The 26,264-nt window shown below is 56.2% G+C and overlaps 2 protein-coding genes across 2 annotated transcripts; one reads left to right on the top strand and one right to left on the bottom strand.

Moving 5' to 3' along the window:
- Positions 1–847: 847 nt before the first annotated feature.
- Positions 848–10,628, bottom strand: RBPJL (recombination signal binding protein for immunoglobulin kappa J region like). Its single transcript, XM_032198503.1, has 12 exons — positions 10,571–10,628; positions 10,180–10,246; positions 5,996–6,121; positions 4,937–5,007; positions 4,595–4,710; positions 3,641–3,815; positions 2,996–3,133; positions 2,681–2,790; positions 2,328–2,468; positions 1,846–2,001; positions 1,564–1,667; positions 848–1,121 (listed from the first exon to the last, which is right to left on the bottom strand). The coding sequence occupies exons 1-12, from the start codon at positions 10,626–10,628 to the stop codon at positions 848–850; spliced, it is 1,536 nt and encodes a 511-aa protein (XP_032054394.1).
- MATN4 (matrilin 4) lies at positions 10,203–26,033 on the top strand. The gene is made up of 10 exons (XM_032198290.1): positions 10,203–10,223; positions 19,902–19,988; positions 21,007–21,576; positions 22,470–22,592; positions 22,848–22,970; positions 23,052–23,174; positions 23,559–23,972; positions 24,288–24,440; positions 24,814–24,918; positions 25,259–26,033. The coding sequence occupies exons 2-10, from the start codon at positions 19,916–19,918 to the stop codon at positions 25,315–25,317; spliced, it is 1,743 nt and encodes a 580-aa protein (XP_032054181.1). The 5' UTR covers positions 10,203–10,223; positions 19,902–19,915; the 3' UTR covers positions 25,318–26,033.
- The last annotated feature ends 231 nt before the right edge of the window (positions 26,034–26,264 follow it).

Raw genomic sequence — 26,264 nt, 5'->3', positions numbered from 1 at the left:
AGTGCTGCTGAGTTCAGCACAGGTTCAAAACCTCCGCGGTTTTGGCACCTGGCTTGTTTCTAACCCCAGCTCAGAACTGCCAGGGCAGCACGATTTCTAGGTACACCGTAGCTCCTTTGATGCCACGGAGATCTGAAGGCTAAATAAAGCCGTAAGCTCCACTCCGCATAGCGCTCGGGTCCAGCTCCAAGAAACCCGGTTCCTTTTTATGGCCTCTTCAGATCAGCAGCTTCCCGCTGGCTCCAGCCTCGCACCGCGTGTGCGCGTGAAACAACGGAGCTCAGAGAGCCATGACAGCTAGGAAAAGGCTGGCTTTCACACTGAACTGTTTCTCTATTTTTTTTTCCCTTTTCCTTTTGAAATTACCCCATTTGGGCCTCTAATGGAAAAAAATAAAAATAAAAAATCTGGTGCTGGGTATTCAGCTGCTGGAAATCAGCTCCTCGTTACTGAAAAGCACAGAAGCGGTCATTTATGTCACAGAAGTGACATTTAAGGTCACTTGCATTCATCATCCGTGTCCCTCCTGGCCTTTGAATATATGGACCAAGGAATCAAGGGAGCCGTGATGTTCTGTGCCAGCACGGGAGGTAAATCCTGGAGGCCAGCAAAGAAGCAATCGAATCAGTAAAGAGTCCTCAAAGCATGATTTATTGGTGCTCTCAGGTGAGATCTCACCAGGGCGAGATGCTGCCATGAAAAGAGAGAAGGCAGCGGGTCAGATAACAGATGGGCAGTGGATGTATGGGGACGACCCTCGGGCAGGACCACCTCAGCCTGCGGACGTGGCTCAGGGACGCTCCTGTCCCCAGGGCTGGGGCAGGCAGAGCACTGCTGGCCCCGCTCACTAGCTCTGCATGAAGAGGTGGAAGTTGGTCCTGGTGAACTCCTGGTGGATGCTGTCGAGCAGCTTGTCCGAGTCCTGCGGGACGTCCGAGGGGACCGGCTGTCCCGGCAGGAGGCTCTGCTCTGGGGTGTAGGTGAAGGTGAACGAGCTGGAGTAGATGAGGCCGTCATCCCTGATCAGCAGGAGCGGGACAGTGATGGGGTATCGCAGCCACCTCCAGTCACTGCCGAAGGCGGAGACGTCGGGGACAACGCACACCAGGGATTTGGGGCTCCTGGGAGCAGTGCATGAAGAAAATGTGCTTTAATGACCTGGAAGGCACATCACCTCCAAGCTGGAGCTCAGTGGGAAGCCTCTCGCCACTCTCCCCTCTCCTCCTGGCTGTTTTGTTCCTCTGCCAAAGCTCCTTGCTTGTCTTCAGCCCCTGGGGTCCCTGTGGCCTCCAGCCACCCCTACAGCAGAGCCCTCCCACACCAGGAGCAGCACGCATGCACCCAAACGAGCAGCAGCGAGGTGGGCAGCGACCCCAACCCCCCCCCCCCCCAGCCTTCCCCACCATTCAGTACAATGCTCCAGCTTGGTCCCACAACACAGGTGGCACAAGTGCCCCCTTCACCCAGGCTGGCAGCCACGAGCCTCACAGCATCCCCAGTACAGCCTATGGCACCACTGTGCCCAACCCAGAGGCTCCCCCCCCACCATTTTTCCACCCTTACCTGTACATCGTCTCCGCCTCCACGTCTCCAAACCAGACCTTGAGGTGTGCGTGGAAATGCTCGCCCTGCACCTCCAGCATGGCCACGTCCCCGCCACCGGTGAGCTGCGGCGGCAGCGCGTTACGGCACCGGCTGCTCTGCCCCGTGCCCCCACCCCACACCGAGCCCCAAGGAACGGGGCAGCAGCCTCGCCGCACCCCCACGCCAAGAGAAACTGAGCAGAGGAGCCCTTTGGGGATGGAGATGCCCCAAAAGGCGCCCCGCAGCCAGAGCCCTGCCTACCTGCAGGGCAGCGATGAGCGGCACGGGGCTGACAGGCTCGCGGGCGCAGGCCAGGCTCTCACTGAAGGTGTACTCCACCATCTCGGTGCCGATGATGGTCCAGCAGGAGCCGTCGTTCAGTAGCTCCCGGTTGGCTTCCTTCGGGCATGGAGACGCCTGCGGAGAGGGTCACAGCTCTGAACGTGTCACGGTGGGGACAGCAGGGGACCAGGGCCAAGGACACCTGGATTCTGCCTGGTCCCGGCGAGTGACCCAGTGCCTCTGCTGTGAAACGGGGACTGATACGCTTTGCAAACACCTTGGTGATGAGGTCAAGGTCCCCACCAAGGCTGGAGGCTGGTGGCTCTGCAGTGATTCTTAGCTCAATATAGAGGCAGCCCCTGTTGGTAGCACACCTCCCCCTCCCCGTGACCCGCTCCCAGCAAGCAGCCAAGCGGAGCAGTTTGGATGTGGAGCACCCGGGGGTCCTCAGCCCCTCATACCTGGAACTGGATGACTTTCTCCGTGGACAGACACAGGTACATGCGGTCGCTGCCCTGGAACTGGAAGGCACACTTGTGGAGCTGGGAGATGGGCTCGTCCACGTCCAGCATGGCGTACTGCTTGCTCACCTTCCTGATGATCTGCGGGGTGGGGGCACCTGCTCAGCATGGGGCTGGCGAGTCCCCTGCCCTGAGGGAGGCTGTGCCCCCGTGAGGAGGAAGCAGAGGGATAAAGCATACGTTGCCCTGTGTGAGCCCCTGGGCTTGAGGGAGCAGGAGAGCGGCGTTGGCCCACAGATTGTACCCATTGCTCAGATCCGTACCGCCCAAGCCCTGTGGGGATGGAGGCTTACCAGGGGAGGCAGGGTGATGCCAGTGGCCGTGCAGATGAGCTGCACCACGGAGCCGTAGCGGATGTACCCTTCCCGCAGGGGGAACTCACTCCGGGTGTAGCGCTCATCGGCTTCGGGGGAAGGAGAGAGGCAGAGTCAGTGCCTCAGGCAGCAGGGAGCAGGTCTGGCTGTACTCATGGTGCTTTTTTATGGCTTTATCTGCCCTGCAAGTGCTCAGTGCTTGGAGAGACCTGGCTGGGAGGCCGGCACCCAGCAGGCCTGGGATGTGGTACCACACAGGGACATGGCCAGAGGCAGCCCCATGAGGCTCCTTACCCAGGTGGAGGGTGAAGGCTGCCCACTGCCTGGCGCTGGCGATGAAGGCTCCCCCCTCCACGGAGAGGTAGCGGGTGCTGACGGTCTGGGAGCGCAGGCGGTTGAAGAGGGACACCTTGGAGCCCGAGGAGATGCACACTGCAGGGGGAGGTGGCTGGGTTAGTGCCTGCCAGCTTGCTCGGGGTTTGAGCTACAGCCCTGCTGCTTCTGGTAGACCCGGGGAGGATGAGTCCTGGTTACTGCGGTGAGCAGCACTGCAGCAGGCAGCACTTCCATCTGCCATTCTCTATGTGCAAGCAACAGCCAAGCTGCACCTTCCAGAGGTGCAGGTGAAGCCCACGGAGTGGGGAGCACATTGGCATCAAGGTGCTACAAGTTGCAGTGGGTCAATCCTTTGGAAAATGGACATCAATATGCCCACATGCATTCTTTTTTGAGGGTGCCCATGAGCTTTAGATCAGCCCTGACCACTCTGAAGGCAAGATGTGAGCACGCATCCCATCCCATCCCATCCCATCCCATCCCATCCCATCCCATCCCATCCCATCCCATCCCATCCCATCCCATCCCATCCCACCCCTTCCCACCCCATCCCATCCCATCCCACCCCTTCCCGCCCCCCAGCAGACCCATCCCCGTACGCACAGTCCGTATTCTTCAGTGACTGCTTCTTCTGTGAGGGCTTGGAGATGACTTTGATCAGCTTGCTGTGGAAGGTGCCGATCTCCTGCCCATTGCTGAAGAAGAGCTTCAGGACCAGGCGGAAATGTTTGCGCTTGTCTGCGTCCGAGATGTACAGCGCCTTGGCGCAGCCGAAGCCCTGCAGGGGGCACGAGGGGCAGCCGAGCATGGGCTGGGGGCAGTGGGCATGGCCCCAACCTCTCCATCCTTTCTCACCCTCCTCACCTTCCTCACCACCAGCCCAGGCACGGCGTCCCCCCAGGACAATAGCGCCCTTTCAAAGAGCCCCGGGTTCATTTACAGGGGGAAAGGGCCGGACATGTTATTACAGGTGCGGTGAAGAGCCAGGGATCGGCAGAGGCTTTATTTACACAGGGGGCAGAGAATTCCTCATGGAAATTAATGTTCACGTGTGATTTATCCCGCGTAACATGAGGGATCGCCCTGGGTTTTCGGTTTCCCCGCCATGCTGGCTCTGGCAGGGCTGATACGCCGTGCTCTAGCAGCACCTCGAGTGCTGCAAACAAAGCCCTTTTTGTCATGTTTTTGGCCCAACGCAGACCCTGCACTCTTCAGGGACCCCAGATAACGCTCTTTTCCCGCTCTTTTCCCTTATCAAAAGATGCCGGCTCTCCTCTGAAGCTCTCGAACCTTGGGACCGAGCAGTATTTTCCTTTGCTGTTTACTCACAAATGAAAGGGCAGGCTTTCAGTTCATGATAAGCAGCACTGCTGTGCAGCAGGAGCACAAAACAGGCCGGGGAAGCCATGAGATTTTTGGCAACCCGCCTGCCCCAGGGCTTCACAGACCTAGAAAGGTGGTAAGAAGAACGGATCCTGCCCACGGGGGAGCAGGCACTGCAGGGCTAACCCCGCACAGAGCATCCCCAGAGGAGCAGGCTGCAAGCCCTCAATTTACCTTCGAGTCCGGCTGCTCCTCAAAGCTCAGCTTCTGTGTCTCCATCAGGCTGCTGCCCATGCTGTCCAGCCCCATGTACCCCCACACACGGAAACCTGCCTCTCCCAGGTCCCTGGCTAGAAGAGACGGGGACAAAAACCCTCTAGCCCCACTCTGATACCCCCTGGAGCTCCTCCTGGGGTGGTCCAGGCTGCTTCCTGCTCAGGTCTGGACTGCAGAGGGGCCAGCCCCAGGGAAAGAGGAGCTTGGGGGGCACAGAAATAACCATCAGGATGCATTTCCCTTTGCAGAGGCGGAGGATGGCTCACTAGGAGAGGTCTGGGGCTGCCACCCCACACGTACCTGTTAGCTGCTCCTGCTTTAGCTTCCAGCCCGGCCCACTGAGGTAAACGCAAGGCGGGGGGCAGAAAAACCTGTGGAGACAAGAGGACCCCTCCTGACAGCACTCAAACACCCACAGATGGTGCTTGGCTCAAGGTGTGGCTGCCAGCAGCCCTATGGAGCCAGCACGGTGCCGCTGACACACCTCTGGGTGCTGCTGGAGGGCACAGGGTGCAGGGTGCTGCAGCCCCCCCAGCTGAGCCCCCAGGGTCAGGCCCCCGCTCTCTGCCCGCCTGGAATGCAGAGTTTCGGCAGCTCAGGAACAGAGTTTGCATTCACAGCCAGAATCGGAGCCCAACGCAAATAAATCTATGCGCGGGGTTTTGGAAACCTATTTTCCTGTGTTTTATTTGGGTTTCCACTGTCTTTGCACTTGGGTGAATGGCACAAATTCATCCTCTATTCATGCTGGGTAAAACGGGAGCAGTGCAGGAGGGGGTGATATTTTGGGGCCCTAAAGTGCTGGGCTATGGATTTATTTATACAAATCCCTTGGGCTCTGGACCCTGAATCCCAACCCTGAATCCCAGCCCCGCTCATCTGGGGGCAGCTCAGCCCCCGAGGCAGAGCTTGTCACCTCAAAGCTGCTCTGCGCTCAGTAATAAGGGAGGATTATTTATATCACAAGGGTTAATGGAGGATTAATTATACTCTGGTGCCACATGCTGACGTCGCTGCCTGGGAGTAGCAATTTTGGGGATTCGAGCCAGAACCTCAAGGTGTTCTTGCGATGTGGGGAGGATTGTCCAAAATAGCAGCTTTGGGGAGACGGTGGGCATTGATGGAAATGTCCCAGTGTGGCCGTTCAGATGTTAAGACGATTTCCAGAGCACTTAAAACACTGACCTCTCTTCTTATTCTTTGCAATTTCATGCTGAGAGGGTGAGACCTGAATAGTTTCTTTCTTTTTTTCCCCAACCCTCTGACCTCCCTGGGAGGAACCTGGGAAGAGGAGTGCCCACTGGTGCGGGTTGGGGCGAAGGTGCCCTCTCGTGCTGCTCAGCCCATGAAGACTCTTACCTTTTTTCATTGCCGTACGACTTCTGGGCGACCTTTGCGTGCAGTATGAGTACTGTCTGGTCTGCTGGCAGCTGCAGGTACCTCCGCACACCATCTCGGAGCACGTTGGCTTGGTAGGGGTTGGATCTGCGAGACAGAGGTCCCACAGCATCGCAACCCCCAAACGGGGCTCCTCGCCTCACTAGCAAATGGCACCAGCCCCAAACCCAGCCCTCAGCTCCCCGCACCATGCAGCTGGGCACCGAGAGGCATGGGAGAGCTTTTAGGGCCACATCAAGGCTTTCTGCTCTGGTAACTGGGAGCAGTTCCCATGCACCTGCCCTTTAACTCTGGTGGCTCAGGCGGTCAGGCAAGGACAGGCTGGCTGAGTCTGAGCCTGAGGTGCCCTGCTCTGCTGTGGGACCCGAGGGACCACGTTACAATTAGCCTGACACCTCCAACCCGTCACTTCCAGCTTTCCCACGCTGTGAATGAAGCCGATGCTTTCCTGTCTGTACTGTCTGTATGTGAAGATGAGCACACCTCCCATACAAACAGGTATTTCCCCAGTGCCTCCTCTGTTGGCAGATAGTCCCACAGGGATCCAGCGCTTTGCTGTCCGCAATTCCCCGTCACTGCCCTGTTTGGTTATGAGATGGGCAATATAACCTCGATTCTCCATGCAGTAATACGTCACCAGCAAGCATAAACCAACGGAGCTCTGCCAAAAGCAGATTTATGGCAGGTACCGGTGCCACCCACAGCATCAGCTGCCACTCTGGATTTGCTGAATTCAGCTGTCCAGGCTGAATTTGCTGCCCTGTGCCCCAGTGCCCCAAGTCAAGCTTTACCCCCTGGTTTGCCACCAGAAACCTCTCCAGGGTAGGTTTTCATCTTGCTGAAACCTTCTCTCCAGCCCTTCCTTCCACTGAGTTGTTTGTATCCTTGCTCAGGCAAATATAAGAACGAACCAGGCTCCTTGCCTGATTAATTTTTTCTATTTTTTTTTTCCTGCATTGCTCAGTGTTCAGTGCCAAATGAGGAGCATGGCTTTGGGCCCAGCTGGGTGTCAGCTCCGTGTCCCCTGCTGGGTGCCCCCCACCCCACTGGGTGCCCACCGCAGAGCCTGGGGCTGCCTGGGAGCGGTTGGGCTGGTGCTGGAGGCAGCACCTCAGCTTCACCCATCAACAGGGAGTGTTCGGCAGCAAATTGCCAAAAAATGTGGATTAAGACGTGTGCTGACAGCGTGGCCAGCAGCAACGCCTGCTTTGCAGAGCTTCCTGCACCAACAGCTTGGGGCAGGGCCGGGCTTGTGCAGGTATCATTGCTCCGTACCATCACATCCCTGCGTAACGCCAGAGGCACGGGGACTGATGCACAGGTCTTATTGGAGACTTCTGGAATAATTATCCATGTGCTACTTGCTGCTTAGAGAGGGAACGTGCACACCAAGAGCAGGTAAGCAGACTGTGGTTCTTCAGATTTGATGTCTAGCTGGGGAAGGGCTACCCAGAAACCTGGAGAGTTTAGTTTCTCCTTTCTCTGCAGCCATTGCTGTCCAAATTTGGGGGTTAAATTGTTTGAGTGACGCCCCTCTGAACAGTGCTCACCATTCTGACCAGGAGCCGACCACCCAGCGTCCATCATCTGGTTTAGATTTGCCTTCAGAAAGTCAAAGGGCTATTGCTAAAGCGGCTCGGTATGCTGCTCGGTACCCACTTGGCTCCTTCTGGCACCTCCAGCCTCTGCAGGGTTACAGGGAATTATTCACTCCCTCTGACATTTATTATATTAAATTATTAAAATGCTTTGATTGTAGTGCAGTGTTAGTTCAGTGTCATGTTAGCGGCACCGCGCGGGCCGGGCTCTCACAGCTCACACTAACAGCCTCCTTTTCAGAGCCACAATTCCCAGCTGGGAATCAAACGCTCTCGCACAAAGTTGGGCATTATGCAGAGGCAGAGCGAGGCCCTGCCTCCTCGGCTCTGCGGGCCACGACCCCTTTCCTTGGCTGATTTTTTGCAAGCCTTTCCCTCTCTGTGCTCAGCCTGGCGCTATGCTGTGCTGGGGCTCTTCTCTTGCTTTAAGCCTGGTGGGTTTGGATGTGCTGCAGGAGCGGGTGTGCTTTGAGGTGTGCTTGGATGTGATGATCCCTGCAGGTCCCTTCCATATGGGGATGTTGTTGGGGTGTCTCCGGGGTGTCTCTGCCCAAAATGGGGGATGTGACAGCACCCAGACTCCATGCATGCTTACAGTCCTTGGCCACATTGCTGTGCATGGGCCAGGAAGCAGGAAAGGAGAAGCAGAACCCCGCATGCTATCCGTGGAAGACACAAGACTGGACTAGCTCTGGTGTGGACACCCCCTGGTCTCCCCATTGCCCTCTGCTCTGTGAGGGCAGGTAGGGCAGGGAAGCCCAGCAGCGCCCCGTGTTTGCACCCTTGGGTGACCCCAAGAGCAGAACACCCACGTGAGGGCACTGGGAGAACCAGATCCCCCCCATGCCACTGCTCCCCAGCCCTGGCTACGGTGCGGTGCGTGCTCTTCCCCAACATTCACCGGCTCAGCCTGCAGAGGATGGGTGCCAGTTTTGGAGGTCCTGCTGGGAACTGACTTGGAACTGCTTGGAACTGCTGTGCCTGACTTGGGAGACCAAAATACCACCACCCATCAGCTGTTACTTGGGGTCTTCAAGCCACTATGTAGACAAGAACCTTAACTCACATTAATGCTATCCTGGAGTGCACACTGATCCAGGTGCACAGTTTAATTTTCTGCCTTTCACCCCCAAAAGGAGCTGCCGTTTGCATTGCTCAGAGCCCAGCTGCCCTGCAGCTTGCTGGTGACTTGTTGCCACAGAGTGCAATTGTTCTTTCCTGTGGCTGGGGAAAACCAAATGTCCTAATAAAGAATATCCATTTTAGAGGTCTGGGTTATATTTCGTAGAGAGCAGGGGAGAAAAAGCCTGCAGAGCTCCTGGGTATGGAGTCAGCGTGATGTTTATGCAAAAGGAAAAGCCATTAGAAATCACAGAAATGAGAAGCCTGCAGTTTCTGGCTTCCCTCATTTTTCAATACCTCCTTTAATCCAGACCAACCCAACCCACAAGCCCTTGTATATGCACGGGTATTTATAAATCCTATATTTTCGTCGCTGCACACACAAGTGAAATTCAGCCTTTTCTGGGCTTGGGGGATTTCTCGACCACACCAACGGCAAACACCGGGGCAGGACGGCTGCAGGGGATGGGGGGCCAGGCAGGGTGGTCATCCACGGTGTGCTCCTGCCCCGCCAGCACCCCAGCAGCACCTGAACACCCACGTTTGGTGCCACAGCATCGCCTCGACTGAGAGAAAGCTCAGATAATGTGGGTGGTTTGCTGGGGTCTCCTTTCTCTGATCATCCTGCTGTTGTTTGTGTTAGAGCAAGGAAAGTGCTGCTAAAGCACTGAAGCTTGGTGCTATGAAGCACTAAAGGTGGCTCCTGCCACCAAGGAGCTGATGTGAGTGCTGCAAGGAGGTGGAGGGCTGGGAAGCTCTGTTCCAGGGTTCCCTGGAACAGCTGGGAAGGGAAGCTCTGTTCCAGGCTCTGTTCCAGCTACAGCCCCACACATCACTTGTCCTCGCCGGCAGCTGGACCAGGTTCAGCTCCCTGGTTCCAGCTCAGCTCCCCGAGCTCCCAGGTCTCTGGGGATTTGTAAGGAAGGACACAAGGAGTTTTGGGGATGTTTTCTGGTACCTTTGCATTTTATGGTTCACGCACTCTGCCAGCAGAGGAGCAAAAAGATAATAATAACCCAACACAAAATACAAAAATAAATAAATAAATAAATAAATAAGCAAACAAAACCCCCAAAACCCAAGCGGAGGAAGCCTCTCGCGGGCCGTTGCGGTGCCGTGCAGGCAGGGGCTGTGCCCTGACCCCGCCGTGTTGCCCCCCGCACTGCCCCCGGCGCCGCCGCTCCCACCTGCGCGGCTCCCGCTCGCCCCCGGCCGCCAGCCCCGGGATTTTTGTTTTTTGGGGGGGGAGGTGGCCGGGGGCTGGGGCCCCTCCCGCGCTATCCCGGGCCGGGCCGGGCCTGCCCCGCCTCCCCCCGCCCCGTTAAATGCCGCTCCCGGCACCGCCGCTCAGCACTGCGGCCCCGCAGAGCCCCCGCGCAGCCCCCGCGCAGCCCCCGCGCAGCCCCCGCGCAGCCCCCGCCGTACCTGAGCCAGTACCGCGGCGGGGAGCGGCTCTGAGGCCGGTACGGGTGAGTGAGGGGCTCCACGGCACCTGCGGGGAGGGGAAAAAGGGATGGGGATGGGGTGAGGGGGAGCCCCGACCCCGCGGGGGGTGGAGGTTGGGGGGCTACCTCCTGGGTTGAGGGGTTAGGGAGTGATGTGCCCCCCTCGGGAGAGTGTCACTGATCCCTTGATTATCACTGATCTCTGGGGTTTCTCCCAAAAGGTGCATTTGCTGAGTTCCCCCACCTGTATGCTTTTCCCTTTCTGTGGTGTCAACACTTGCTGTCCCAGCTGGATTTTTGGGGTGCAGGGTGCGGGTACTGGAGTCACAGCACCCTGCTGTGTAAAGCAGCCCCTGCTCTACTCTCGGTACCTGGGGGGAGGATCAGGCTCTTCCTTGCCACAGGGATGGCGCAGTTTGAAGTCTGCATGCTCTGCTCACCTTTTGCCTAGCTCTCAGGCTAGTTTTTGCTTATACAAATGAGGATCTCTTTTAGCAGAGAATAATAAGGTCTTGTACACCTGGGCAAAGCGCACCGAGCAATAGGAGAGCTAGATCTTGCCAAAAGATACGCTGAGAAGTGTGCCCTAAGTTTGTTCTGCACTGCTTCTGCGTGACTGGAAAATTGGGGCTGTGAATACTCATAGCTCTGTTTGTGCATACCCATAAACATGTTTGTATAAGCAATCACCCACCTTTGGCTTATCACTCCAAGCATTGCACAGGGAAAAAAAATAGCTTTGGGCATATTTGCTGCAAGCAATTACGTGGGAAAACTTGTCTGGGAAATCAGACTGCTCTGCGCTCATCAGATCTGTGCCAACATGCAGCTGAGTGGGGCTGTGCAGGTAACACGGTGCTTGGGGACTTTTTCCCCCCTTTTTGGCCAGAAGGTGTGAGGACGGCTGTTGCTGCAGAGCAGGGAGCTGCCCAGTCTGTCCCAGTCCTGAGAGCACCCACCTGGTGTCAGTGGGGAGCAAGGAAATGAGGCTCTGCTGCTTGCGGGACTGGGGCAGGGGGAGAGGGCTTCACGAGAGGACCCTGTTCACACGGTTTTACCTCTTCTACTTAAGTCCACGGGATTTCTGCCTCCACTGAGACCAGACTGCATGCAGTTACTGCAAAGTCCTCTCCATGGGACTCTGTCGCATCTCTTGGTGGCAATAACAAAGCTTCTCCTTATCTTTTTTTTTTTTTTTTTTTTTTCCTGAGAACAGGAGCCATCAGTCACAGGCAGTCAGCCTGTAGGCTCTCAGCAGCAAGTAGAAAATGTATTTCACAAGCAGGTTCTTGCAATCTCTTTGGGGAATATCATTAGATTGGCATCTGGTACAGGCAAAAATTGTGTGTGCGTGTGTGTAATCTGCTCTCGATCTCAGCCCTGCTATTTGCCACCAGGACTTGGCAATACAAAGAGCAGAGTTAACTTCTGGGCTAAATCTGGCCTCGTCTGAAATCCAAGTTCCCATCTGGAGGGCGTGCAAGAGATCTTCGTGTTTGTAGTAAAATGGCACTTTCCATCAAAGCAGGCAGGGGACTGCTGCATCCAACTGGAAAAAGCTGCTGTTCATTTTTGTGGAGGTTCTGTGTTGTGTTTTTTTTCCCTTGAAGAATTAAATGAATTTGATGGGATTAGTACAAGATGGGCTTGGGAGTTACTCCTGTTGGTGACGGTAGTGAACAGAAAAGATGTGGCCAACAAGGCAGCCTGTTGTAGGCAGTCGGTGGTCACAGAAGATGTTTGTGCTCTGCTTGCTCATAACGTAGCATTTCCCTCGAGGTTGGCACTAGGGGTTAAAGGTTTTCAAGAGAAGCCTTTGTTTAAACATTTTTAAAGTTTCCAATAGGGGCCCCTTTGTTCACTTTCTGAGCCATGTGCCTGCCTTGTTAAAAACTCAGTAAAAAAAAAAACTCATAAAATGCCACTTCCAAATGCTGGATGAATAGGGCTGGAACATAGAGAGAGGCAGAGATAAGCAGCATTTGTACCTATGTGCACATGCGAATTACAGACAAACCCTCCCTAACTGAACAGAAGGGACCCAGGAAAAACACAACAACAGAGATTGAGTGGTGCTCATAAAGAGGCTTATAAAAATCAGCTGCTCCCCCAGAAAGTGTCCCTTTTGCGCCAGATGTCCTGCATGTTTCTTCCAGCTGTGCCACGAGGCTGAGCAGCTCCTGCATTGTTACCTCGTGGAATTGTTTTCTTCACTTTGGGGACAAACAGTAGCAAATTGATGTGTGGGGCTCTGCTGGCTGCAGGGGAGCTCACACAGCCCTGGGTCCAGCTGGCACAAGGGCTTTGTTGAGCAGCCAGGAGCAGGGACTTGGCCTTGGTGCTCTATTACCTGCTGCAGGCTGGCAGAATCACCCTTCGATGGATATTTGGTGGTTAAGAGGGTTCTGTTTGCTCTCCCACCTGGGATAAATGTGAAGGGTTTAAGGCCAGCCCTGCTGAGTGCATGTGCTCAGGAGAGGTGTCAGTGTCCAGCTGTGGCAGTGCTTCCCTGCAGGGTGCCCCTGACCTGATGCTGCATCTGAAGCTTTTTTGGCTCTCAGGCTGCTTCTCCATCCTAGCATTTCCCATTGGACATGGGATCCTTCTTCTCCAGCACATTTCTGCCTTTGCTTGTCTTTTTTTTTTTTTCCCTCTAAACTTCCTATTTCTCACTTTGCAAGCCCTTAAGTGCACAGGTGAACCCATCCCTACCCTGGTGCACATCAGGGACATCAGGGCATCCCATAGAGGTCAGCTGGGGTCCCTTGCAGAGAGGTGATGGTGACTCGGTTCCTCTCCAAAGGCTGAGCCTTCCTGTCCCTGGGCTGTGTCGTGCTGCTCTGCTGGTTGACTGCCGGTGCCAAAGGGCAGGATCCTGATCTGCAGTCTGCAGGTTGTCTGCAGCAGGAATCAGTAGGAGCAGATCTGTTGTCAGCTCAGTTAGCCCACTGTGCAAGAGTCTGTTGTGGCTGGAAAATTACTGGGGTCCATGAGCTGGAAAAGACAGGAAAACCCTGCCTTTGGAAACTCACAGCTCCCACGCTTGCAGCTGGACTTGGATGGCTTCCTCCAAGTGTCACATTAAACACCCCCTTGCTCTTCTCTTCTCACAGCATCTTGCTTTGGTTTTAACAGCACCAGCCAGGAGCAGAGTGACACAAAACACTGCCATCTGCACTCAAATGCCAGGCAGAACCTGACAACCTCACAACCACTCTCCCTGTCGTCTGCTGAGCCTCATGTCAAGCTGGTGAGGCTGATGGTGGGCTGGGAGCGGCTGCAGCCCCAGCATGTGGCTCTGTGTTCCCCTTGCTCTCTGAGGTGTCCCTGTGTCACTGTCCCAGTAGGAGAGCCAGCCCAGGTCCCAGTGCTGCCACAGACCTGCTCTGGTCTTGAGCAAGTGGCCTGGAGTCTCCTGGCCTCTGCTTGCTCATGCTGCACTGTAGGACTTGCCTTGGAGAGCCTCTTGAGGCCTCCAGACCTCAGCAAAGTGACTGGGCTGTTCCCTGGTGTCTCCAGGGAGCAACAAGCCTGTAGGTGTTGTCAGCAAGGACTCAAGAAGCAGATTCAGGTAACTTCAGAATAACAGATTTAGATAACTTCAGCTACTTGCTCATGGATGGACCAAAAAAGGCAAACCTCACGCTGTGGTAAGGCTGAAATCAGCTGGAGCGTCCGATGCTGCTCTGAGGTTTCCCTTACTGCCTTTGGGATTCTCAACACGAAAAGTATCTAGACAAATATTTCAACCTTTTCTGTCGTGAGGAGGGCTGAGAAGTCTCCACATGCTTTCCTGTGGCAGCCAAAGGCTCCTCGCCTTCTGCTATTTCAATTAAACACGCGGCAGGACGGGCAGAATAAAGGGGAGAGGCACGAGAATATTCTCCTGGCGTCTTTCCGTGTGCCAACACATTGAGTCACGTCTCCAGGGCAAGAAATATGATATAAAGATTTAGAGAAGGAGGTCAGGCAGCAGATCTGTAATTGTGGGGCTGAAATGGCAGGCGCTCGCTGCGATTGCCTGTGCCCTGTGAGCTTGCTGGAGGTCAGCTGGGGATACAGGTCCCAGCAGATCCGGGAGGCAGAGGTCCTGCTAGGAGCTGTCAGCCTCAGCGTTTAGAGACACCGGCTCTGCTGCATCAGAAGCTCAGCTGGTGAACTCTGCACCAGCCCAGGAACTGCTCTGGGCCATTTCTTTCCCTTTGTGGTTGAACATGCATACTTCTGGGGAAAAAATGCACTCTAACACCTTCCTCCCAGAACAAGGACTTGGGCCGTGGATTGCTGCCTCAGCTTCTGGATGGCCCATGCCTCTCTTCCTCCAAGGACTGAAGTCTCCTGGCTCAGGTCAGCTGTCCTCCAGGGGCTCGTTTGCAGATGAGCATTCTCTTTTGAAAGAGTCTGGAAGGTGAGCACTTCCCCTGGTGATTATTCTTCATCAAAATCTAGAATTATTCCAAGGCCCATCCAGTTTTGCTGAAAATGCCCAGTGGGAGCAGGGCTGCGTGCAGCTCAGGGGACACGTGCAGGGTAAGGATAACAAAGAACAGAGAACCTGCAACAGGAGCCATCTCTTGATGTGATTGATTGAACAGTCGGAACTGTCTGACCAGCTGATGTTTTCCTCTTGGCTACATCTTCAACACATGCTTTCAAAGGCCATGTTTAATGTGCAAGTGAACATGGCATTTTATTTTCTTGTCAGCTGCTGCAGAGCCCAGGTACTGCGTGTTTCAGAGCAGAGCCGGCTGGACTGGAGGAAATTCCTCCAAGCACAGCAGGTATTTTAGGATTAGATCAGAGACAGACCCCACCTGCTGCCATAGAGGACATCTAAAAGGGGATGCTCTGCCCATTGGATTCCCCTCAGAAGGAAGATGCTGGCTGTGGGAAATGCCACCTCATAGCACAAGCCTGTTGGGACATTTGGGATGTTAAATCCATGAGGATAAGCTGTGAGACAGATATCTGCCACTCACCCTGCAAACAGACACAGGCAAGAAACACCTCTCTGCTCTGTGTTTTGGGGAAGATGCAAACCCGAGCACGGGAATGGACCCCAAAAATGGGGAATTGGCTATTTCAGAGAAACCCCCTCAGTGTCCAGCAAGGCTTTCCTGTTACAGCCCTCCCGCTGGGTCCGAAGGCATGATGTGCTGTTGGAGAAGCACAGCCTTGCCTCTTAAACACCGTGTCCTTCCAGGTGGCACTTGGCCCAGACGAGCTGCTGAGTGCTGTAACCGGAGAGCGCTGCGATGTCCTGGGAAGAGGCTGCTCTCATTATCCCACACGTGCATCGGGGAGGGACCGAGGGCGTGCCAGTCCTTATAAAGGGGGGAACATCTTTACTCTCTGTCGCTTTTGGACTGGGAATCTGTTCTGTTTCTCTGGTCCTGATGTGATGGTGCTTGCTGATGCTTCCTTGTTCTGCAAAATAGTCCCCAGGGTGGATTTGGGGCTCAGAGCAGCAGGGGCACCCCAGGACAGTTAGTCTGGGTTGCAGTCTCTCATGCTGCTCAGGGAGAGCTCTGTGTTAGGGACTGAGCCCCGACCTTCCCAAGGGCACACTGCTGGGGACAGCCAGGCACCCAGGGTGCCCGAGGAGTCTGGAGCTTCATGTTTGGGGTGCAGAAACCTGGAAAAGGAGCTGCTGTGCCAGGGGATGTGCCAGCAGCTCTCTGCTGTGCTGCTAATGAGTGCAGGCTCTGTCTGTGTTTCAGTTTGATTTTGTTTTTTTCCCTCCTCCGTTTCAGCTCAGGGAGTTTTAGCCTTGCTGGGGTGCAGGCAATGTTTCTTTGCCACCTGAAGGAGACCTGCTGCTGGAAAGGAATGTGTAAGCCTTCCGCACAGGCGGTAGGCTCCGAGATTAGGTGTTTCTGGGCACCCCTTTGCAAAGTGCTGGCAGAGCTGGGCTTCACCTCTCTCACATCAGCCCCATCCATCCATTGAAATGGGCTGGGCTCTGCTCTGCTGCTCTGAAGTGCCTGCTGCCGTGCAGGTTACAAGCTCTAGAGAAACACAGGTGTCACGAAAAGGGGAGCTGAGAAGCCAAGTTCCACTTTGAAACTGGGCTTTAGTCCAGCGACAGAGAGAAACCAACCTTTGGGCAGCCCTCCAGGGGAGTGTGGCTCCAGCTCCAGGAGCCTCAGCCTTTCATATTGCTGGAGTCTTGCAACTATCGAAACAACGTGCATGGGGTCTGCACAGCAAAACCCCACATCGGGAGGGGTCTCCCGCTTGATGCAGATTGCCTGCATCTTTCCAGGCAGCAGTCATTGCTTCCTTGTCACTCATGCCTTGCTGTCTTCCTCCCCTGTCCCCACCTGCACTCTTTGGTAAGAATTTATTGTGGGCACAGGCCCAAAGGATGTCTCACTGTCCTGCCAAGCGCAGGCACACGTTGGTGTCCCCATCTTCCAGCCTGAGACCAGCTCTGTGGTGCTGTCCTGAGCATAAGGACTCTGTGTCCAGGCTCCTGAGTGCATTTTGGGTCTTCTTTGGCAATTTATTGAATAATACTCAGGCAGGAGGTGAATTATGGCCTGCAACACTGCCTGGTGGGGTCTCTGCAAAGAAAAGCCCTGCGGTTGGGTGCAGAACAAAGCTGGGCATGCAGGGAGGCAGGGGGTCATGGGGACACCACGTTTGGAGCCGCTCTATCATTGTCCAAGATCTCCAGCACAGAAATAGGTGCTATTAGCTGACAGCACCCATGGCATCAGGGCCATGCACCCCTTCCACATCACCCATTTTAAATGTGGTTGTGCCTAAGACCTGGCTCTGACCACGTAAACACAGGGGTCTGTGACACCACGGCCACCACTTGTCCTGTCTGTGAATGCATAGCCCTCTCCTGAGCCTCTCACCCCCCTATTTCTCCATATTCTCCATTCTTCCTACACACCAGCAAGCAAAGCCCAGTCCCTGTTTTTACACCAGGAGACGTGCTGGCTGCATCACCCCAGCCCTGCCGTTTCAGCTTGCCCTGGGGAGGATGCATCCAGGTCCAACCTGCAGCTGAATCAGAAGGGGAATATTCAGAGTATTTCTGTCAACCTGCAGCCAGCAGAGCGCTGCCAAGGAGGCCAGGCTGAAACCTGAAGCGGCTGTTTTTTTTTCCCCTGAGGCTCAGCACTTGGCGGGGAGCAGGACGGGAGGGAGGCAAGTGCCCCGGGGGGCTGCCTTACCTGGCTGCCTCTGGGGGTTCATCCTGGTGTCCTCCTTGTCCCAAGGCACGAGGGAAGCTGAGAGGAGCCTGGGCTCATTGCCAGCCCTTTTGCCCCTATGTGTGGCTTGTCCTTTTGCTGCCCCACGTGTTGACCATCTCCTTCAGCATGGGCTGGCTTCCCCCCTTGACTTTTCCCCTTGAAATGGTGGGGAACTGGTGCGAGGTGTCCCGCACGGCAGAGCCAGCCCTGCGCAATGCTCACCCCCCCCCCCCCCCCAGCCCTTTTCTCCTTTATAGCTCAGTGTTATCTCAAGGTCCCTGCTGCTGTTTGCCTTGCCTCACAGCACCTGCCTGCCAGCCGCCTGCTTCCCACCCATCTCCCTCCTGCTCCTGGTGACAGGGGGCTCTGGCGTGCTGCACCCCTCAGCGTGGGGTGAACCCCCCCATGGGGAGCAAGAAAAGCAGGTAGCTGTGGAAATCGTCCAGTATGGGGTGGTGGGAGGGATACTCAGAGGTTTTTATCAGCTTCCCAATCCCCATCAGCCTTCCTGCTAGGTGTTTGATTAAATTGGGGACAGCCAAAACAACCCTCTTGGAGCTGGATGTGTGGCTGAGCCACTGTGCCCGGTCCAGCCCCTCCAGCCACGGGGAGTGTGAAGGCTTCATCCAGCACTCAGATGCTGTTAAAAATAGATCAGTCGTGAACTGGTTTTCTCCTCCTTGGTTCCTGGCCCGCGACTTCATTCCTCCCTCTGGGCTGGCTCTGAAGCTCTCTGGATGCTGCAAGACGCAGGCTCTGTGCCAGCCTGCCGCTGCAGGGAGGCTTGGAGAGCAGAGACCTGCGGACGTGAAATAGGTGGCACAGCTGTCCCTAGAATATTTAGTGGTTAGTGAGCGCTTTCTCCTATAAAAATAAACAATAATAAAAAATAAAAAGTATTGCAGGAGGGCTCAGTGAGGCTGCAGCCCCCTGCCAGCCCCAGGGCAGCAGCTGGGGCTGGTGGTGCTCCCCGGTGAGGGGCTGCATCTCGTCTGACCTCTGCCCCTGTCTACCTTCAGCTCCCAGCCCCTGGGTGCTGCCAGGGCTCTTCTGCTGAATTTCTGCTCCCAGAAACCTTCCTCGTGAAGCTGGCTACATAAGTTTGGCTAAGTTAGAGGTGAACAGCAAGTCTCTTGCTGTGAGGCTGGTATTCGGGACACCACTTTCCTCTTGCAGCCTTTTTCTGTCCTTCTGAGTTCTTCAGTGTGGTTTTTCAGGTGTGAACACTGGAGGCGATTTTAAGACGCAGCTGTGCAACCTGTTATCAGCATGAAATACATTGGGTTCAGGGCTGCACACAATCTCTCAGCAATTAAGTGGAAACCGTGGTGATGAATTACAACCAAGACCTCATGGGGCTAAGCAAATATCAGCTGATAACCACCGATAAAATTAATTTCCAGTGTGCTTTTTCAACAAATACTGTTCCAGCGCCTGCTCCCCATCTCCCTGGGGAAGCTACACTGCCTGCAGTATTTCCCTGCTGCCCCTTGGGTTTCCAACCTGCACTGGGGCTGCTCTGGATGCTGGGGCTTTGGGCTCCCTCCCAGTGATCCCCCTTATCCAAGGGTGCCCGAGCACCTCCTGACTTTGCTTTTGTTGCACCAAGGTTGTGCTGTTGCAGCCCCAGGTTTGCCATTTCTTTCACTAGACTCAGGCATGGCAGGAGGGCTGGCACCTGCTCAGTCCTTGCCTTATAGCCCCCCCAAATAAATCCACGGAAATACAGGAGCCAGATGAGGGCAGCCAAAACAAGAAAACACAGAAATGGGCAGGGAGGGAGATAAGCAACAAGCTGAGGTTTTGGATAACCAGTCTAAATATCTTGTTTCCTCGGCTATCCCACCTCAAAAGCCCAAATCCTTCACCCAGGTCCCACAAACCCATCTGCATAGGCACCATCACCTCCCGTGCATGTGGAGGTTTTTGTTTTCTGCTCTCCCTGAAAAAAGTCAGAGAATAAATTCTTGGAAAAGCAGTCTTTGCCAGTGACTCTGAGAGTCTTCTGAGCAGGTTTTGCTGGCCTGGCGTTTAATTTTTGGGGTGTCTTTTCCCAGCACGGAGCTGGTGGCCCTGCGATGCTGGGAGCGGTGGGGCCGTGGTCGCGCGTCCCCGGGAGCGGAGCTCCGCTCGTCCTCTGGCTGCGGCGAGCGCCAGGCAGGGAGCGCTTGGCTGAACATCCCAGCCGCATGGTTTGCAAGTGAAAATAAGGCTTGTCTGGTGGCCAGCTCCACCCAGAGCAGAAAATCAGGCCGGGTTTTTCACTTGGCAAATCGTCGCTATTGTAATGAAACGTAGCGGCGCTGAGGCTGCCCGTCCCTGCTTGGAACAGTCCCCGCCTGGGTTTCGGGGAGGTTTGGGGGTGGATCTGGCACAACTGCTGCTGCTGTCTGGGGGATTTGGCAGTGCCAGGGGCACCCCCTGCTTGTGGGGTTTGCCAGCAGGAGCTGCAAGCCGTGGGGGTCAGCACTGACAGCACATCTCCTCTCTGCAGTGCGCACAGCAAGGATGAAGCTCCTGCCGGTCGCCCCTCTCCTCCTGCTTGTCCTAACGACGCTGGAAGCCAGGCCAAAACCTGCAGGTGAGCACCGGCTGCTGCAAATTGCTTAGAGGGGAGAGAAGTGAGTGTGTGAGGGTAGCAAAGCTCTTGGAGGAAGGCTTGGCGGGGACCTGATGCTTTGGAGCATCCCCAGGAGGATGCAGGGTCCCCACCTGCACCCCTCCATGCACGTGGGTCTCCTGGTGGGGAGGACGAAGCAAATTCAGGGGCACCAGCCTCTGTGCTCCCCGGGCAGAGGTGGCCAAATTGGTTCCAGTTTCAAAAGCCATGAAAGCACCATATGGAGAAAGGAGCTGAATGTGTCTCAGAAACCTCTGGGCACTTGGGAGCAGCTAGGATGACAGCCCCAGTCTGGGCATCGTCCCAAGGGGGCTCGGAGTGTTTGCTTACCATTATGGCCAAATTCTCCCAGGCTCCGGTGCACACAAGCCAAGCAAAATATGTTCATTGGCTTTTCACTTGCTAAACACCCGCCCAGTTTGCACTGGAAGTTGCACCCATGTATCCAAGAGAGGCTGTTTGGCTCGACCCTCTTAATGTGCATGTCTGTAGCAAGGCTTTTCATTGTCTATTTTTTTTTCCTTTTTTTTTTTTAAAAAAAAAAAAAAAAAAAAAAAAGAATAGAATAGAGAGCTCTGGTTTTAGACAGGAACTGGAAAAATGCAGTAAAAAACAGGAGGCTGGAGCTGCAGGAGGGACAGAGGAACTGCTGCAGAGATGAACACGCCACTGCCTAAAACTGCCTGAGCCTTGCCAGGGCAGATCTGGACAGACAGAAGTGTTTGTGCAGGAGCAGGGCAGCAGCAGGATTTGGGGGCGAGGGGACACTGCCATTCCCTATAGCCCCATGGCCAGGGCGTGTGTCCCCTGCCTCCTGTTCACAATCCCAACCAGGCACCCTCCATAGGTTCATTTGGCAGTGGGAAGGTGCCGGTGAGCCCTGACCTGCCCTCTCCTTCCCCCACGAGCACCCCTACAGCCACCCAAAGGGGACACCTCTGCTCCTCGCAGGCTAAACCACCTCCTTGCCCTCTTGCAGCCCTGAAGTGCAGGACAGGCCCCATGGACATCGTCTTCGTGATCGACAGCTCCCGCAGCGTGCGCCCCTTCGAGTTCGAGACCATGAGGCGCTTCATGATCGACATCATCGGCAACCTGGACGTGGGCCCCAACGCCACGCGCGTGGGGGTGATCCAGTACTCCAGCCAGGTGCAGAACATCTTCTCCCTCAAGACCTTCTTCACACGGGAGGACATGGAGAAGGCCATCAACGGCATCGTGCCGCTGGCCCAGGGCACCATGACGGGGCTGGCCATCCAGTACACCATGAATGTGGCCTTCACGGTGCAGGAGGGCGCGCGCCCGCTGCACAAGAAGATCCCCCGCATCGCCATCGTGGTGACCGACGGGCGGCCTCAGGACCGGGTCACCGAGGTGGCCACACAGGCCCGGGATGCTGGCATCGAGATATACGCAGTGGGCATCCAGCGGGCAGACATGACCTCGCTGCGGGCCATGGCCTCGCTGCCGCTGGAGGAGCACGTCTTCCTCGTGGAGTCCTTCGAGCTTATCCAGCAGTTCGGGAAGCAGTTCCAGGACAAGCTGTGCGGTGGGTGAGAGCCGCGGCGGCGGGGTGGTGACGAGGGTCCCAGTGCCTGCTCCTCACCCTGCACCAAGAGCAGGAGAGAAGATGGTCCTCAGGGGGTGTTTGGGGTGGCAGCGCGCAGCCTCAGCCAGCAGGAGCTCTGCCTCATGCAGAGGCTGAGATGTGCCCAGGGGCACACTGCCCTTCTGGCAATGCCTTTGCCTGCTGCCTCCCTGCCCCAGTGCCCATTTCCCAGCCGGGTCTGTTCACATGGATGCGCAGACATAGCTGCCTGGGCTCCTTCATGCAGAACAGCTGAGCTCAGGCTGTCAACAGTAGCAATTAATAGTGAGCATTTAGTGCTTGGGTAGACCTGAACACCAAAGCCATTCAGAAACCTGCACAGCACAAGGGGTTCCTATGCCCGTGCACTGGAAATCAGCCCTATGGGACACCCCACAGGGACAGGGAGCATGCAGGAGAGCTGTACGGGAGCCCGTGGGCCGCTCTGACCCCTCTCTGTCTTGCAGGGGTGGACATGTGTGTGGAGCGCGACCACGGCTGCCAGCACAGCTGCGTGAGCACCCCCGGCTCCTTCTACTGCGAATGCAACCCCGGCTACCGGCTCAACGCAGACGGAAAGACCTGCTCCCGTAAAAACCTTTCTTTATTCTAACTCTCACAAAGGACTGGCAGGTGCGGGTCTTTTGGAGGGGAGCTGAAATGCAGCTGAGGGCCCAGCGAGGCCAGCAGCAGTGGGGTACTCCCAGTATTTGCCCTCCCAGAGGGCAGAGCAGTATTGGCTACTTCTGGCCATCACCCCAGCACCTTTCCTTCTTGCCTCGTGGTTCTGCGCCTGGGGAACTGCCCCAGGGACACCGAGGCATGAATGTGATGGGTGTCTGCTTCCCCTGCAGCCATCGATGCGTGTGCCGACGGGAGGCACGGCTGTGAGCACCAGTGCGTCAGCGCTCGTGGGTCTTACTCGTGCCGCTGCCGCGCAGGTTACTACCTCAACCAGGACAAGAGGACCTGCACCAGTACGTGTCCTTCTCCCTCCCTGCTGCTTCTTCCTTTCCTTCTTCATTTGCTTCTTGCTCATCCTCCCCTTGTCCCTCAGTGTGTTGCCCCTTCCCTTGCTAACATCCCCTGCCCTTGCTCATGCTGGAAACAAGGGCTCGGCGTCTCCCCGGCTTTACTCTGTTGCCACAAGCAGGGTCCTGGTCCTGCCCCATGCCGCAGTGGGACCCACAGAGCCCCCCTGCCAGCCTCCCCCTGCCTCCTTCTCTCCCCAGTGATTGATTATTGCAGCTTTGGGAACCACAGCTGCCAGCACGAGTGTGTGAGCATCCCCAGCGGGCACCGCTGCCGCTGCCACCGCGGCTTCACGCTGCAGCCCGATGGCAGGTCCTGCAGGGGTGAGTCCCGTGGGATGCACAAGGGTGCTGGGGTCCCCTGCTCACACAGGGATAACCCCGTGCCCTTGCCTTGTCCCCCAGCCACCGACCTCTGCAACGGAGTGGATCACGGCTGCGAGTTCAAGTGCGTGACCAGCGAGGGCTCGTACCACTGCGTGTGCCCTGAGGGGCAGCAGCTCCAGGCTGATGGGAAGGGGTGCAGCCGTGAGTACTGGGGTGCAGCACTGAGTTTTGGGGTGCAGCACTGAGTACTGGGGTGCAGCTCACCCTCCAGGCTGCAGTGTGGGGCTGCTGGGCACCCAGCTCCCAGCGAGGGCTTCACCCACATGGGCAGCTGCGAGGGGCTCTGTGTGGGTGGATGTGGGATTGCGTCCACAGAGACAGAGCCCAGAGGATACAACAGGAGATTTTGGGAAAGGTTCAGGAAAAGGGAGACCTAGGAAGGATGTCCAGGGGACCCTGGGGTGGCAGTGGAGCAGTTTGGATGGAGGTCCCCAGGCATTCTTGCCCCACTTCCCAGCCTCACCCCATCCCAGGGGCCCAAGCACTGTCCCGCTGGTCCCTTCTCACCCCGCCGTGTGCCCGCAGGGTGCGGGGCTGGGCACGTTGACCTGGTGATGGTGATCGATGGCTCCAAGAGCGTCCGGCCCCAGAACTTCGAGCTGGTGAAGCAGTTTGTGAACCGCATCGTGGACCTGCTGGAGGTGTCCCCGCAGGGCACACGGGTGGGGCTGGTGCAGTATTCCAGCCGTGTCCGCACCGAGTTCCCCCTCAACAAGTACCACAGCGCGGACGAGATCAAGGAGGCTGTGATGAAGGTGGAGTACATGGAGAAAGGCACCATGACCGGCCTTGCCCTCAAGCACATGGTAGAGCACAGCTTCTCTGAGCTGGAAGGGGCCAGGCCCCTCTCCCACAACGTACCCAGAATCGGGCTCGTCTTCACAGATGGGCGCTCCCAGGACGACATCTCTGAGTGGGCCAGGAGAGCAAAAGAGTCAGGTGAGGGGCAGGGGGCTGGGAACCATCCCAGGATGAATCCTTGGGATGGTTGGCTCTCGGGACTTGGGTTTAGCCTGCCCACCGCACCCAGGCTTGTGGTGTTGCATTGCCTGCACCATGGTGTCAGGATCCTCTGAACAGCACCTTTCGTGCCGCAGCATGCACTGTGCTGGTGCTGTTGTGCCCCTGCCTGCCTTTCCCAAATCCATGCCACGAGTGGGGGAAGCCCCAGGGTGGGGAAGCACTCAGCCTTACTCACTCTGTGTTTGGGAATCACCTGCTGTGGGGTGCTCAGGGTCCGTCCTCGCCCTGCAGGCATTGTCATGTTTGCCGTGGGTGTTGGCAAGGCAGTGGAAGAGGAGCTGCGGGCCATCGCCTCCGAGCCAGTGGAGCAGCACTTCTCCTACTCGGCAGACTTCACCACCATGACCCACCTGGTGGAGAACTTCAAGCTGAACATCTGCCCAGGTGGGTGCCCAGCCACGAGCCCTCATCGCCCTGATGAGCCTGCAGGGTGACTTGAGCCCCTGCCACCCTGCAGCTCACCCATCATTGCCAGCATCACCTATAAGGCTTGTGGCAGCCTGGCAGGGGCAGGTAGAGCCCCCAAACTGAGCCCCAGGGCTGCTGAAACCCCATGGTGCCCCTCTCCTGATCTCCTCTTACTGTTCATAGAGGGTTAAGTTTCAGGGAGGGATTATTTAGAAGAGGAGAAGCTGGGGTTGAGGGGTTTAATGCAGAAGGGCTGGAAAGACAAGGGGCTGGTGCTGCATCGGGGGGGACGTGAGCGGGGCCAGCTGTGGCACTGTGCCCTGAGCACTCCCAAATCCCACCGACACAGAGGAGGGCAGAGGGGAGACGGAGATCCGGAGCCCATGTGAGTGCGAGGCGCTGGTGCAGTTCCAGACAAACACCGTGGCCATCCTGCAGAGCCTGACCGAGAGGAATATCCTTTGGGTGCTGCGTGGGCGCACCGGGGCACAGAGCAGCCCGCAGCTCTGGGGGGCTGCATCCAAACTCCTGCCAGGGGAGGCACAGGGGCTGGCAGCAGGGATGGGAGGTGGGGACGGCCGGGGCAGCCAGTGCTGGCCACTGAACACTGTCAGATCTTTCAAGAGATAAAAGGCAGCACTGTGACATCTCATGGCACGGAAGCTCAGTCCCAACCACGGTGTCCAAAGGGAGGGACCCTGGGTGCCAGCAGGCACAGGTAAGGCTCAGTCCATGCTCGTCTGGGGCATGTTTCTCTCTCTTTGCCTGGCTCACGGTTTCCTTAGCACACTCACTTGCTCAGATGACGGCCAGACTGGAAGCCTTGGAGAAGCAGATTGCCCTCAAGAAGTGAATCTCGCAGAGAGCCGCGGTGCTCGGGGAGGGCACGGGGACCTCCGGTAGCTACGTGGAGCTGTTATTGCTAGATTATGTGTAAAGCATCATTGTTTGTTCTTGTATCACAAAATCCCGAGGGGATGTGGAGTGTATTTAAAAAAAAAAAAAAAAAAGGAAAAAAAAAAAAACTTGAGCAGAAGCCTTGCCACAAAGCAAATGGGTTCAGCCCTTGCAGTTGCCTCGTTCCCCCAGCCTGAGATGAGCTGGGCACTGGAAGAGGAGATGTGGTGCAGCTCCTACAACACCTGGCTCCAGCCCCAGTGCTCACCAAGGTGCTTTGTGAGAGAAAAACCCGGCGGTGAGGGCACCCGGAGAGCTGCTGTGGGCAGGGTGAGCCCAAGCTGCCAGCAGCGTGGGGCTGGACGGGGTGTAAGGGGTGTAAGCCCCTTGGCTGTGGGGACACAGCCCCAGCGTGCGCCCATGGGAGAGAGGGCATCAGGATCCCCTCGTCCCTGTTTTGGCAGGGTTGTTTGGGAATTGGTCATTATCATGTGATTTTGTTTTTGTTTTTGTTTTTTTAATCACATAGCAAAATGGTAATAATTCTTTCTATAAATATCTACGTGTGTGTACATATATATTTCATGTCGAGAGCAGGGTAGTGCTATTTTTAAACACTTATTTTATATATGGAAATTTCTATCTTGACAATAAACACCCTGGAGATTTGTAGGACATGGCTCTCTCCTTTTTGTTGGGCCTGTGTCCATGGAAGTGTCTGTGTCTGAGCAGGGGCCCTGTGGCTTTTGCCAAAGCCCCATGCCCTCAGGCTCTGAAAATCCTTTGGGAAAATCCTTGCTTCTTGAGCACCCCAAGTGGGTCCCCAATGGGGACAAGGACGGGGCTCACAAATCGAGGCAGAGGTGTGAACCTAACCCCACCTGGGCAGGCTGCAGCCCTGCC

This window comes from Aythya fuligula, chromosome 16 (genome assembly GCF_009819795.1).
Source record: "Aythya fuligula isolate bAytFul2 chromosome 16, bAytFul2.pri, whole genome shotgun sequence".
Lineage (NCBI taxonomy): Eukaryota > Metazoa > Chordata > Aves > Anseriformes > Anatidae > Aythya > Aythya fuligula.
This window is presented reverse-complemented; position numbering and strand designations above follow the sequence as displayed.

Bases quoted from the DNA above. Each gene is read 5' to 3' on its own strand.
- MATN4 (XM_032198290.1), top strand. From the start codon at position 19,916: ATGAAGCTCCTGCCGGTCGCCCCTCTCCTCCTGCTTGTCCTAACGACG. The intron at 22,971-23,051 runs GTGAGTCCCGTG...CTTGTCCCCCAG, and splicing joins CGATGGCAGGTCCTGCAGGG to CCACCGACCTCTGCAACGGA. The intron at 24,441-24,813 runs GTGGGTGCCCAG...CCACCGACACAG, and splicing joins CAAGCTGAACATCTGCCCAG to AGGAGGGCAGAGGGGAGACG.
- RBPJL (XM_032198503.1), bottom strand. From the start codon at position 10,628: ATGCAGACTTCAAACTGCGCCATCCCTGTGGCAAGGAAGAGCCTGATC. The intron at 4,711-4,936 runs GTACGTGTGGGG...CGTCTCTTCTAG, and splicing joins AAAGCAGGAGCAGCTAACAG to CCAGGGACCTGGGAGAGGCA. The intron at 2,469-2,680 runs GTAAGCCTCCAT...CCCACCCCGCAG, and splicing joins GCATCACCCTGCCTCCCCTG to ATCATCAGGAAGGTGAGCAA.